Source organism: Argiope bruennichi, chromosome 10 (assembly GCF_947563725.1).
Source record: "Argiope bruennichi chromosome 10, qqArgBrue1.1, whole genome shotgun sequence".
Taxonomy (NCBI): Eukaryota; Metazoa; Arthropoda; class Arachnida; order Araneae; family Araneidae; genus Argiope; species Argiope bruennichi.
Genome location: NC_079160.1, coordinates 82,036,703 through 82,050,667, shown reverse-complemented (window position 1 = coordinate 82,050,667; position 13,965 = coordinate 82,036,703). Strand labels below are relative to the sequence as shown.

The following is a 13,965-nucleotide window of genomic DNA, read 5'->3' as shown; positions in this document are numbered from 1 at the left end:
ATGAATTACATTTTTTGCAAAATTAATAACCATTAATTTTGCAAAATTAAGACCTTTGAACAGAGGTCACGTGATCACACATCTGGTCGAACGAAGTCTCTCCCTTTTTTTTCTGCCGCGCCTACTTGCCGAAAAGAATCCAGAAGAGAATGTCCGAGAACCGGGGGAATGAGTCATAACTCGCAATAAGGAAAGAACAAAAAAGAAGTTTTTCCCCCTTTTCACGCATTATCACTGCCTTTGGAGAAAGAAAGGAAAAGTTTTCAACACACACACTGACCTTGCGTTTTCTGCTTTCAAAGCAAACAAAATTACCCAGATCAAAATAAATAATTCATTATTATACCTACTTCCTTTTGAACGACGATCCCCGGAATTTCCGGGTATCGAAGTTCAAAATCCCCGGAGCACAAACACCCCTGTATTTCACATAGTTTTAAATACAAATTCAATAATCTGTATTATTCAGAATATTAAATTGTATTAAATATTATGAATAAATTTTTCTCATTAACATAAGCATTTTATATCAGCAAATATTCCTTAAATCTAAAAAATTCAAATAAATTCAAGATACTATAAGGAACATTATATATATCAAAAAGTAATCAATACAATGTCATTTAAAATGCAAAACAAACATTCTGCTAGTGTGCACCAAATTCTTAATGTACGTGTCCCTTTCTAACACATCACCCAAGCAATGCATGAATTAAATCCAGGATTGTTCTAAATAAATTAAAATATAAGTAAAATTTACATTTAAATTTCATTTGTTGCAAAAAAGTCAGGTAAAACAATAATTACAAATGTATTATGTCACTATTCATTAATTACCTTTTTGGTTCAAGCTCTTGTTCTTTTGTAGCATTGACTAGAAAAGGATGCAATCTGACTTGTTTTACAAGAGGCTAAAAATCAGGGGAAAAAATAGAACATTGGAAAATTCTTAAAATAACAGTGAAAAAAAGAATAAATAATATATATATATATATATAATTTTTATTTCTTTAAATAAATTTTAATGTCATTTTTAAAGCCTATCTAAAAATTGTGTTTCAATTCAAATCAATATAAATATTTAGCATTGTTTCACGGCTAATAACAAATATTAATACTAATTCTACTACATCCATACTAAAGTTACACTGTCTTCTAGGCACTATCTATAACTTAAAAAAAAAATAGTTGACAATGATAATAGTGTTATTAAGAGCTCCCCAAAATGGCATTTTAAGAATAAATGATGAAAAATAATTTTGTTTAGTTGTTAAAGTTATTAACTATGAAAAATTACTGTATTTCATAAGTTGATTTCATTTCAAAGTAAATATACTTCAATAAGAAAAATCTACCTTACACATTAAAATTTTTTATAAATCTAAGTATCAATTTTTTAAAAAAGAATCATTAACCCAAATATATATATATATATAAATGCTCCAAACTCATGAAGAATAATAGTAAACAGAAAAAGTAATCATTAAATCAATACTGGCAAATTTGACAATTCTGGCAGAAAAAAAAAAAGTTAAATTTACATTAGATTATAAAATTCCATAGAAACAATAAGAAATATATTATACTGATTATGAGAGAATTACAAGAAATATACCAAATGCATTTGTTGATAAGTTAAGTAAATAGAGAATATTAGACAATAATGACAACAAATATACACATTATATAAACAAATATTTGAACATTATTTAGACACAAATATAAGAGGAAAAATCTTTGAGTCTCTATTAGTACAACATTATGGTACTTTTATCTATGTTTATAATTTTATTTTAAATACAGACTTCAGCTTCCACTAAAACCTTCAACTAAAAATACAAAAACATCTGCCATTACATAAGAGCACTAAATAATTAATGAACTGATATTTTTCAATTTATGAAAAACATCATTTAATGCAGAAATTTAATAACATAAACTCGCATATTTTGTACATATCAATTCATCTTTATTACAAAACAATTATGAAAACCAAATATAAAATGAAAATAACCCTTTTATTTAAAAAAAAATTGGAAATAAAAGAAAACCTTTTATTGGGATGTTTTATTCATACTGTAACATAGCTAGAATTTGATACTGCTTTTTTGTAGGCCAAATCATTAAAAAATGTTATCACAAAAATAGTCAGCTCTTTCGCAGTTATGGGTATGATAACTCTCTAAAAGTTTACCTCTATATGAATTACCAATGAATTACCTCTATACATAATGTATATTTTAATTTCAAGAATGTTATGGACTGCAATTCAGCATGCCAGGACTACAGAAGGCATGGAAAACCTCTCAAATAAAATTGGTCACTATTTAACATGGTATTTAAGGATAATAAATAACATTCATATATATATAAATAAACTAAATTCAAGACATTAAAAAAAAACAATATTTGTCTTTAATCTTACTATATGTCATTAGAATTGCATTATGGTAGTCAAATACAAAATAAGCATAGCATTCCATGGTATAAGCTTCTTTTTTAAATTTTAATTTGAAATTCAGAAAATTTGCATTAATTTAGTCAAAATTTTAACCTATCTGTTTTATTTTGTGTTTATTTTAACTAATAACTTGTGCACTAATAAACTTCATTTTCTACTATTCGCCTTTTCCCATTTAGAATAAAATGGAAAATGCTATTAAATTTAATTCGACAATTTTGCACTGAATTAAAAAAAAATCTAAAATATCTTTTGTTTCTTCTCTACAAAATAATTACAAAGTCAGCAAAGAAAATAGTCTCCGTTCCGAGTCTCTTTACATACACAGAAAAAGAAATATCATACAACTGCTTCAAATAAGACAACAGCAGGAAAAGAGCATTAATACATCAATTACATTCACATCTTTATTTTTTAAGAAATTATAGTTAAAAAAAGGAAGGGGGGGGGTAAGGAAGAATGAAAGAAAAGAAAGTCAATTTCAAAAATATTTCATCCATTTCTATATAATTCTGATATAGTTAAACATTTTGCAACATCCAATTATTCTTTAAACACTCACATTAGCGACACATATGAAGCTTCTTTTTTTTTTTTTTTTTACAAAACTACTTTAAAAATTAATTACTATTAACTGATGTATCAAAAACAAAACGATAATATGGCAACATCCACTGTGCAAAATAATAATATTTTGGATTTTCAAAGACAAGAATTAAACACTATGTATCAGTTCTTGAGTCCATTTCTTAATCCCAATTCAAATATGGAAAATTCGAAAAATTTAATAAAATAATGAAATTTTATTAATTTTTTGATAGGTTAAAAGATTTGATTACAGAATTAATACAAATTACAAAACATCAGAAATTTATCAAAAGCACCTTGCTTAGAAAACAAAATGAAAATGCTTACCTTGATAACTTTATTAAAGACAACTGCATTATCCTCAGTTACTTTATTACTTAGATACACACTACGAAGATATACCAAGAAATTGTAAGGAAACAACCCATACAAACGTTGAAATAAGGAGCCAGTTGCAGTTTGCAAATGCATTGCATGGACATCAACAATAAAGCCTAAAGAATGAGAAAATACACATAAATACTCACTTTTCTTTCACTAGCAGAAATGTTTTAATTCCCTTCAACAAATAATATTTTTCATTAAAATTTTTAAGAGCAAAATTATTTATTAACATATTTTTCCAATGAATTAATTATTTAAATATTCTTACTATAGCATTTACCTAGCCTCCTCATATATTTAAGCATTCTTATTAATGTATTTTCTAAATTATGAGATCAAATATAGATCAATTTTTTGAAAATACATTTAAAAAAAGAAAAAGAAAAGAAAGCTAAAGGTCAAAGATTATTCCAATGTTTTTTTTTTATTTGACATTCTTTAATTTTACCATTTTTTTCTTCTATTTTTAGGTTATCAAGTCTGTGGCAATCAAATTCAAGATTAATCAAAGAAAAATGTTAGTGATCTTAGAACTAACAGAAATATTCTAAGTTCATCTTGATTGTTTTATATATAATGCTTCTTACATAATACTATGCATATGGCAAAGCTTTTATTCATTATAAAATCTGCTCTGTGCCTTTTACAATAATATTATGATATCTGTTTCCAGTTCCCTGACAAGCCACAAAAAGACAATGAACTTGACACCCTTGTTCTAACATGTTATTTAGAAGTTTCAACATGTATATTATTTTCATTATATAATTAAAAGGATTTATTTTCAGTTCTAAAAATGGAATTAATTAGAGCAATAATAATCAGTGCAATAGATTTTTATATTTCAGTACTATTAATAGATTGATTTTTTAATAAATATAATAGATAGTCATATTCTCTATTTAAATTAACACATTAAATATGTGATAAGGAGATATAAAAAAAAATCATGAATTAAAGAAATTACTCTTTAAATTATAATTTAAACATTGATAGTGGTATAGGCTATGTGCTAACCTCTGTTTTCTAATATTTTCTTTAAATATGAAGCAGATATCGATCTTACCAACAAGATACGATTGACATTTTTAAAACCATGTCACTTATATCTCCTATGAAGAGGTCACTAATTATTGATATTTTAACACATACTGAATTCTTATAGGATAAGATCAGTAAAATTTCAAGCAAATAGATGAATTGTAATTCTTTGCTAGGGTAAATTATTCTCTTGTATTGTATGTGTAGGGCATAAAAACTACTTGTATTAAGAAAATTTCTTTCTATTTTTCATTTATCATAAAATTTAAAAAATAACAATTACCTTTGATCCAGGATAATTACTTTTACTATAATTGAAGGTAAAAAACAAAATGCATAAAAAAATATAAATGTAATAAAAATTTAATACTAAATACCTAATTTAGTAAATTTATCCACAATCTGTCCATTATTCCTGCAGAAGTATTAAGAATATATTGCCATCGGATATAATTACCCCCCCCCATATCATTATACTCAGTATTATTACAGGATATGATCCCAAACTAACTGAAGAAAAATTTAAATGACAAACTGAAATTCATCAACTATAAAAAGTCTTGTATTTGTCATGGAATTTTCATAGCTTGACTGTGAGCAAAATATACATCAAATGTATCAAGTTTTGAAGATAGGTATAAAAACTTTTAACTTTTCACCAACCATCTCGAATAGGTTGATTGTATACATTACCAGCTACTATACTAATAGAAAACCTACAATTTATACAAGAATTTATACTTAGTGATAAATACTGCTGAGCGCAGAATAATACCCAATGTTTTATTTGGTGAATGCACATAATACTGATTAATATTAATTGACTGAAAAAATTATACAATAGAATATCATTTTTATCCCACATGCTAATTAACTTAAGAAATTTCTAATTTTATTTTTTTTCAATGAAATAAAAATATATATGCATGAAAAAATATTTTAATTTTTTTAAAAATTCAAAATGATTTGGAGAACTCAGAAATATTTATCACAAAAGTTCCTTGTTAAAAAAGTATTTACAATAAAATTCTAATACATAATGATATATATTATACTAAAATTTTACTTGTATATTGATGTCAAAAGTTATAACAAACAAATGATCAAATTTAATGTTTCACCAATTGCTGTAACTGACATTAATTTTGATACAGGAATAATCATCGAAAACGCAATTGTATACACATAATAAAGAAAGATTAAGTCAACCATTTCTTGAAAAGTTATTTTTTTTTAATATTATTGACATTTTTATTAAAACATGCATAGTTTTAAAAGTTTCATCAACAATTGCAAAGCACTAATTGCTACAGTAATGGTCCAAACTGTGAACACTTTTCAGAATAAAAGTGCATTTTGAAAATTTGAATGCTCATAACAGCAATAGAATTTGTAATAATACCATAAAGTTATGCATAATTTTAAAGATGATTTAGCTAGAGAATAATGCGTTAAATTATATTCAATTGCCATTATTTTTTAAAAGCAATAGTTAAATAACAAGAAGAGAGGAATATATCTTGCTTTAGCTGATAAGACATAGCTTTTCTTCATTTGAATGTAGTCAATAAGCATGAGGAAATACAACGGCATCCTGTTATCAGAAGAATTCAATAATTGGCACCATACTTTACAGATATGAGAAGACTTTTTTTTCCATAGTTTCTAGGATTGCTATTAAATTGGTCATTGTATAATTATATACACTTTCTTTTATGAATTCTCAAAATATAAACAAATAAAAGAAATGCTCCCTTCATAAAATGTTTGAAAGTTTTATTATTACATGAACAAGGCTTTAGTTATAATGACATTAGAAAGAAAATACGGAGAATCTAACTAAAAATGGCGTTTGTAAATTTTCAATGAAGTAAAAGGAAATAAATCACTAGAAAAATAAATTAGAAAAGGTGCACAACAATAAGTAAGGATAGAATAAATAAAGATTGTGCCTACGTGACAGAAGAAAATCATCTGGAAATATATAAAGTGAAATAGTACAATGCAATATGAAGAATATGAGAACCATTCAAGAGAGATTACAGGATTTGATATAAATGTAAGAATTTCATGAAAATCTAAAATAAAGATTCATAAAGTTAAAATGGACAAAACTAACTGGAACAATAGAACAGAGAGATTTGGAATGATTAATTTTTAGTTAGTTTAGTTATATTAATGTCCTGTTTTTAAACAACATAAGGGCTATTTTGGGATGGATCTCGTAATGTTGAATTGCAGTCAGATGACAAGGACAACACCTGAGCTGACACCACCACCCCACTCCAAACTTCTGCACCATACCAGCAGGAGGACGTTTGGCCCTGATGGATTTAACACCTGACCCTCTCACACGATGATTCTTCGGTGGAATTGGTTCACAAACTTAAAACCCTCTGGTTCCGAAGCCAAGACCTTATTACCAGGCCACCATGGCCTTGGAATGATTAAATCCAAATCTTACTAATTGATAGTGATGGCATAAATTATGTAAAGAGAAAAATAGGAGAGGATTTCCATCCTAAATGCGTTATAGCTACTGTTAAATACACAGTTAGTGCTATAATCTAAAGTTTTATAACAGCTAAAGATGTGGACAGAATTTGCGTGATTAATGGGAATATAAAGGCTTAAAAAAAAATGAATGAACTATCCATTCTTAAACTGCTGTCTTCCATGTATGATCTTTTCCCAGATAATGAAAAATGTATATTTCAATAGGATTCAGCTCCATAGTCATTGTATGTAAAAACTAATTTCAAGATAATCATATTTCACTACATGGAAAGAGACCTTAACTCAACCAAAAATCTATGGAGCTAGCTGAAGAAACTTATTACACAGAAACAACCTAGCAATAAAATCTAATAATTAAGACAAAAATACAGTAATAATATCATATTTTAATAGCTGAGAACCAAAAGCTATGGAGAACTCTGAGATGCAAATGATGTTAAAGGTTACTTAACTAAACAGCTATAAATGAGAATGATTACAAGTGTCATATGATAAGGAAATCTAGGAATATGTTTACGTAGGTATTGGTATGTTTTCATTTTCATTATTATAACTGTTATTTTTGTACAAATATCCATCATAACCAACAGGAGTGGTTTTTCCAAAGTTTCCTTGCATATTCTCTAATTTATCCCCTTTCATCAGCTTGAGGACATTAGATAAGAGTGCATAGCATTGGCAAACAACAGTTACAAAATACAGATTTTTTTAGCATGAATTTGCCATTTTTATTGAATCTATTGCGATCCTTGGCAATTTTCTTGGCATTTAATTCAGAGCATTTAGGAATAGTTACCTAAAAATTGAATTTGTGTTTTCAATTGATTGAAATCAAGGTTTGTTATAGATCTACAATTTTAATCACAAACCAAATTCCATGCATTTAAGCTATCGCTTTTATATTCTTGTGATAATACAGATCAAAAGAAAGTCAGCCCCTTGACAGATCTGGTTTAAAGTTTGATAGATATCTATCAAATTTGTGTCAAATTTTAACCATCTAACTCTCTTTGTTTTTTAGTTCTCATGTCAATTTATATCAGACAGCTGGACTGACAGGTTTCCTCTGAATGGATTTCACCCAGAATTTGATAGAAATCTATAAATTTAGTGTAAAGACTATATACCAAATTTCATCAAATTAAGAAACTGTAAAGATTGTATACCAAATTCAAAGTGTTTTTGAATTATCTTTGTCAAAGACAAATATAATGCCAAAAACTTGAGGAGGTCTACAACAAAAAGTTTTGTCAAAATTTCAAGTTCAAATTTTTCACAATTACAATACTTTCTCTACACATCAGGTATGAAAAAATAAAAATTATTCAATTAAATTTTTGATTAATTTATCTCGAAAAAATGATATTAAACTGTATGGTATTTCTTTTGATAAAATGACAATTATGAGCCATCAAACTTCAAAATTCGTTCTTTCAAAAGATTTCCATAATTTTTGCCAGAACCGTATATCAGACAAGAAATGAAATTGTAATTCAGTAAATAAATATTAAAGAAGGAATTAAAACGACAATAAACAAAAACTGATCTACAAGTAATGATAAAGCATTTTTACCTATTTAATTATATATATCTTGGAAATATCATTTTTAAAAGATGAAATTTCAATTACATTTATATTTACCTGGCTTTTTTCCACCCCAGGAAGCTATTCTGGAGAAGATTTCAAACGTGTCATTTAAAAAAGGTATAAACTGCCCAGGTATTATTGATAAAAGTGACGTCAAGGTAAGAAGTCCACACATTAAAGTTGGTGCATATTGGTCATTCTGTAAAGAATATCAATGTAAAAATAAATGTTAAAATTTGCAACAACACTGATTTAATATATATATATATATATAATTTAGTTTTGCTCAAAAAAAAAAAAAACTATTTTTTTGCACCTTATTTTCTATTTTAATAAAAATAACCACTAAAGTCGAGATTTAAATATTAAAAACAATTATTTTTTCTTATATACAGTTTAAATTCTGCCAAGAATACTCTTGAATAAGATTTTATCATGTTAGTCAGATTTGAGAAAACATATTCAGGGGGAAAAAATACAATAAAAAAAAACACAGAATATAAATTAAAAATTATTTCCAGAAAGTCATGCTATACAATAATTATCTATTTCTAAATATTTTTTCATTAATCTGAATAAAAATGCACACAGAAAACTGATTTTATTTGTTCATCAAAACAGGACACAAAAAAGAAAAGAACCTATAAATTTAAAACTAAAAGAATGCAATGATTTTTATAAAGCATAAAAAAAGCCCCCTTCTTGCAATACTTTGTTAATATAAAACTGAACAATAGCTACAAAAATATAAAATGTTTTATCAATTCAGTGCAATTATTATCTCAAGAAGACTGGATTAAAGAATGGTAATTGGTTAAAGAATCAATTTTACAATAAAAATTCAAAATCTGAAAGCAAACTTGCAATATTCAATTTCTAAATTTAATAACAAAGAAAAGAGAAAATATCTAATGATTTAACTAGTTGCTGTGTCTATATTCATTTGTTATATATGTATGCAGTTGCTGTGTCTATATTGATTTGTTATATATGTATGCAAGAAAAGACAAAATACATATACTTCTATGTTGAACAGTTTTCAGATTCTTATATTCAAACTCTTAGGAAGTGTTACAATTCTGAAAACTAATAATTATTAACTATTACTCTAAAGTTTTAAGCTAAATGGGAATCTTAGTCTCGCTGCTTGGCGCACACACATACAAGTAAAGATTGCTTGGGTTCGCATTCTAAAACTAAGCAAAATTTATATTTTGGAGAAATTTAGAGTTTGGATGTTGATACTGGCACCTTTCAGATATTAAATTTTAGTTTAAAAGATTAACAATTATAAAAGAAGATAATATAAAATATTCTTTGGTTTCAGATACTTGATTTTCCTCAAAAAAATAACACACATAGATTCCTCTATGTGTGTTATTTTTTTTATCTAACACACATAGAAACTATATAGAAAAGTAGACAAATTTAATGTAAAAATGATGTGGATAAATAAACAGTATGCATGTTTTAGATTTCAAAATGTTAATTAACTTCCCTCGTAATTATAAATTCAAATAAATTTCAAGTAAATAGTCTTAATTGAGCAATGGAATTATAATACACATTAAAATAATTTTGGTTGCATTTATTATTTTAAAAATAGTTTTTGTTTTGAACATATTTTGTAATTTACATTCACATCTATGCTATTTTAGGAGTCATGCTATTTACATTTTCTTGCATACATGCAAAATACAGTATATGAATTTTAAATCCTCATGATATAACAGTAATATTTAACAGGGGAGAGAAATCATTTCTAAATATTTGAATTTTAAAAGAGGAGAAACTGTGTAGTTATAAAAATTAAATAACAAAGTGGTCAGTGGAATGTTTCAAAGAATATGGCTTTGAAGTGAGTATGAAAAAATCTATATATTTTTTTAAAAAATCACAAATTTATTAAATAAAATAAAATTTTATTCACTTAGGTCAAACAATAAAGCAATCATTAGAGAGACAGAGAGAGAGAATGTCAACTGAGTAACCTAAATATTTAATAATATGAGACAAAATCAAACCAAATAGTAAAAGAAATTGCAATTAATAATTAAAAAGATATTTAATTAATTACTGCACTTCCTCATTAAAAAGTGCTTACAGTAAAAAAATAGTGAAAACGTTTGATTAATTTAATTACAATAACTTCCTGTCTGGAAGCAATACTGAGTAATTTTGGAACCGACTTCATAATTTTATACTCTAGTCAGAAGACAAGGAAGATATCTGAACTGGCACCCACTCTCAAATTTCCATATCACATCAACAGGAGGATGTTCACACCACAATGTCAGATTTAAAATGCACCAGATCAGCATATACAATAGATCTGCTGAGGAATCAGGTTTCAAAAAGGAATCTTCCAAACTCAAATCCAAGATCTTACTGTTAGGTTCACCACAGCCACAAAAATGTTCAATGAAAACAACTTTAATATCTGCAAAAGTGTGCGAGTAATAAATGCGATTAAATGATAAAATAGGTTTAATGCTAGAATTTGTATTAGGAAGTAAAAAGGAAAATTTTCATAATTTTTATTAAAATAAATTTCAAAAAATACATGACATTTTAAAAAATTGTTGTTTGGGAAGAGAATTGGTTCTACGGAAAATTTATTTCTTTGAATTATAAGATGGTACAAAAATAGCTTTTTGAAAATGATATATTCCAAAGTTATGGTGGAAAAACAGAAAATCTTTTCCCCCTGTTTCATCTCCTTAAAGATGGCAAAAACTTTTGAATAGTACAGTTAGTCCAGTAGTAATGAACACTAAAATCAGATAGCAACAATTAAAAAAATATATATTTAATTTACCTTCAGAAGATTTATAAGTAGATTCAAAATGCGATGTGTAGCAATTTTATGCAGCCATGGAGGTTGACGATACACCAAATTCATTAGAAGTTGCACAGCTTTATAACGGTAGATTTCATTCTTCATCAAATCAAAAATTTTATCAAATAAATGCTAAAAAATAAATAAAAGAAATTTACAAGCATAATATAAGCATAATAATTTCACCAATTTTTAAACTGCAAAAAACTTAGATCTGAAATTTATTTAGCCAAGTGCACTCATAAATAAAATCTTTAGTATTTATTAATTTAAAAATGGAATATGAAAGTTTTGTTGCAACACATCAAAATCAATTCAAGATGGGGGAAAAAGTATTGTCTGCTATTTCAAAGATAAAAAAGTACCAGATTTTTCTTTTTTACAATTTTTAAATTACATGAAGCTTTAATAAATACTATTAAAATGTATTAACACTATCATTTTAATGCTAATATCTTTAATTAATCAATACTATTACTGTTAATTAATACCAAAAAAATTGTATTAAAATTCAAACCAATGAAAATTAAAAAGTAGTTCCATCAACTTCAGTAAGTTTAATAACAATTTTTGAACATCGTAACGTTTTTAAATGTAATAAACTTAACACTTTTTTTTCGTTCAAATAATTAAAAATCTTGTACAAACACAAACATTAAGGGGGGGGGGGGAATGACAAAGCATGGACATATAAAAAAATTGAGGTAATTGAAATACTGAGGTCTTATAGATTTGACACAGAAAATTAGGTTTAAAACTAAAAATATTACCTATAATTAATATATTATTTTACCTAGTATTAATATTAGGTAATATTTTTATTACCTAATAGTAGGTTTTAGGTAGGTTTAGTAACATTGAAAGTAGGTTTTTACTAAAAATATAAGAATTTTTTCAAATTAATTTAAATCAAAATCTAATAAAAAATAAGATTACCTTATCATGAGGCTCTTTGGATCGAACTAAAATATCTATAATGCGATGAGAATCGGCAGTAATATAGTAATCTACAATTCCATTCAAGACTTTAGAATCTTTATCTAGAAAGAAAGCAATAGCATATGTTTACGAAAATTTATTCAGAATTGTAAAAGAATAATCTAATGGTTAATACACATTTAAATTCATCCTTCAAAGCAGTTACTCATGTTCACAAAAATGAATGGGAATGGGGGCATAATTTCAGATTTATGATTAAATATTGTTCATTCTTAATTTTTGAAAATTTAATCTGGGAAAAGTTTAAATTATTAAAAAGCATAAAAATATCATGAAAGTAAAATCAACATTACATGGATTACATTACATAAAAATCTTACAAAAAAAAAAAAAAAAAAAAAAAAAAAGAAGATTGTGTTTACTTTTTCAAAAGCAATTAATAAACATTTTTTTTTTTTTTTTGACACAACGTACTTTCATTTAAACCTTCACAAATCATATCCATAACATTTCCTGCATAATGATAATCAGCTGTTTCCAATACAGGCAGTAAATTTAAAACAGCTTCAACTGGATTCTGTGAAGATCTTTCACCCTTTTCTTTTCTCTGATGCATCTGTAAAAGATTAAGAATAAATTCATTAACAAATTAGACTTCAACATCGATTTGAAGATTAGAAAATTTTATTTAAGTGCTAATATAAAACAGAATAAGTTTTGTAAATAATTACAGGATATACAAGATAAAGCAATGCAGTAATGGTTAATACAAATAGACGACAATATAAATAAATTTTAATGAGTGCTTGATAATTCCAACATTAATTCTGAATTGCTCGGGTGATGTGACAATGCTTAGTAGTATTCTCTCAGAGTGGTAAACCAATGCAAACTTAAACCCTCAGAGTAAGAAAGGGAAAGCAAAATGCATATTACAAATGTACTGTTAGATATAAAGTTAGAAGTAAATATTTCAGTTAGTCAAACTAAAAGCAAGATGGAGTTTAATGGACAGTTTAAGGTAATAATACTACTAAAGTCTGTTTTCACTGCTTTCTGTGACACAGAAAATCTTTCCATAACAGTTGCTGGAATGTAAAATCCACTTTCATATCCAAGAACTTAGGGTAGTCCATTTTTTTTTTTTTTTCTTATTCTAATTTGCAAAATTTTGATAAATACTTGTGTATCAAAGGCTAACAAGTGGATAGATGATAGCATACACTCAATAAGAATACTTGCTGCTAGTCGTATTCTGACTGATCACAGGTACCCAAGCATGACAAACTTTTTATTTATTTTTTTGGATAGACAAATTTATTTGAAAGCATCTATTTGTCTTATTCAACTAAAAATGCCACTATTTGTTTTTTTTTTCTTCTTCTAATTTGCAAAATTTTGATAAATGCTTATGTATCAAAGGCCAACAAGTGGATAGATGATAACAAACACTCAATAGGAATACTTGCTGCTAGTCGCATTCCGAGTGATCACAGGTTCGCAAGTATGACAAACATTTTTTTTGGGGGGGGGAGGGCAGACAAATTTATTTGAATAAAAGTATCTATTTGTCTTGATACAACTAAAAATGCCTTTATTTGCCCCTTT

General features: G+C 26.3%; 1 protein-coding gene across 3 annotated transcripts in view; it reads right to left on the bottom strand.

The window, feature by feature from the left end:
* LOC129988493 (hamartin-like) overlaps positions 1–13,965 on the bottom strand; it is a 35,610-nt gene that overhangs the window by 19,147 nt on the left and 2,498 nt on the right. For 2 of the 3 annotated variants that reach the window (XM_056096732.1, XM_056096734.1), the window contains exons 2-7: positions 12,832–12,973; positions 12,355–12,458; positions 11,398–11,550; positions 8,622–8,778; positions 3,377–3,543; positions 838–911 (exon numbers count right to left, since the gene is read on the bottom strand). In XM_056096732.1, the coding sequence (XP_055952707.1) occupies positions 838–911; positions 3,377–3,543; positions 8,622–8,778; positions 11,398–11,550; positions 12,355–12,458; positions 12,832–12,973 (797 nt within the window). The remainder of the gene's footprint in view (positions 1–837; positions 912–3,376; positions 3,544–8,621; positions 8,779–11,397; positions 11,551–12,354; positions 12,459–12,831; positions 12,974–13,965) is intronic. The other variant, XM_056096733.1, reaches the window with a different exon arrangement.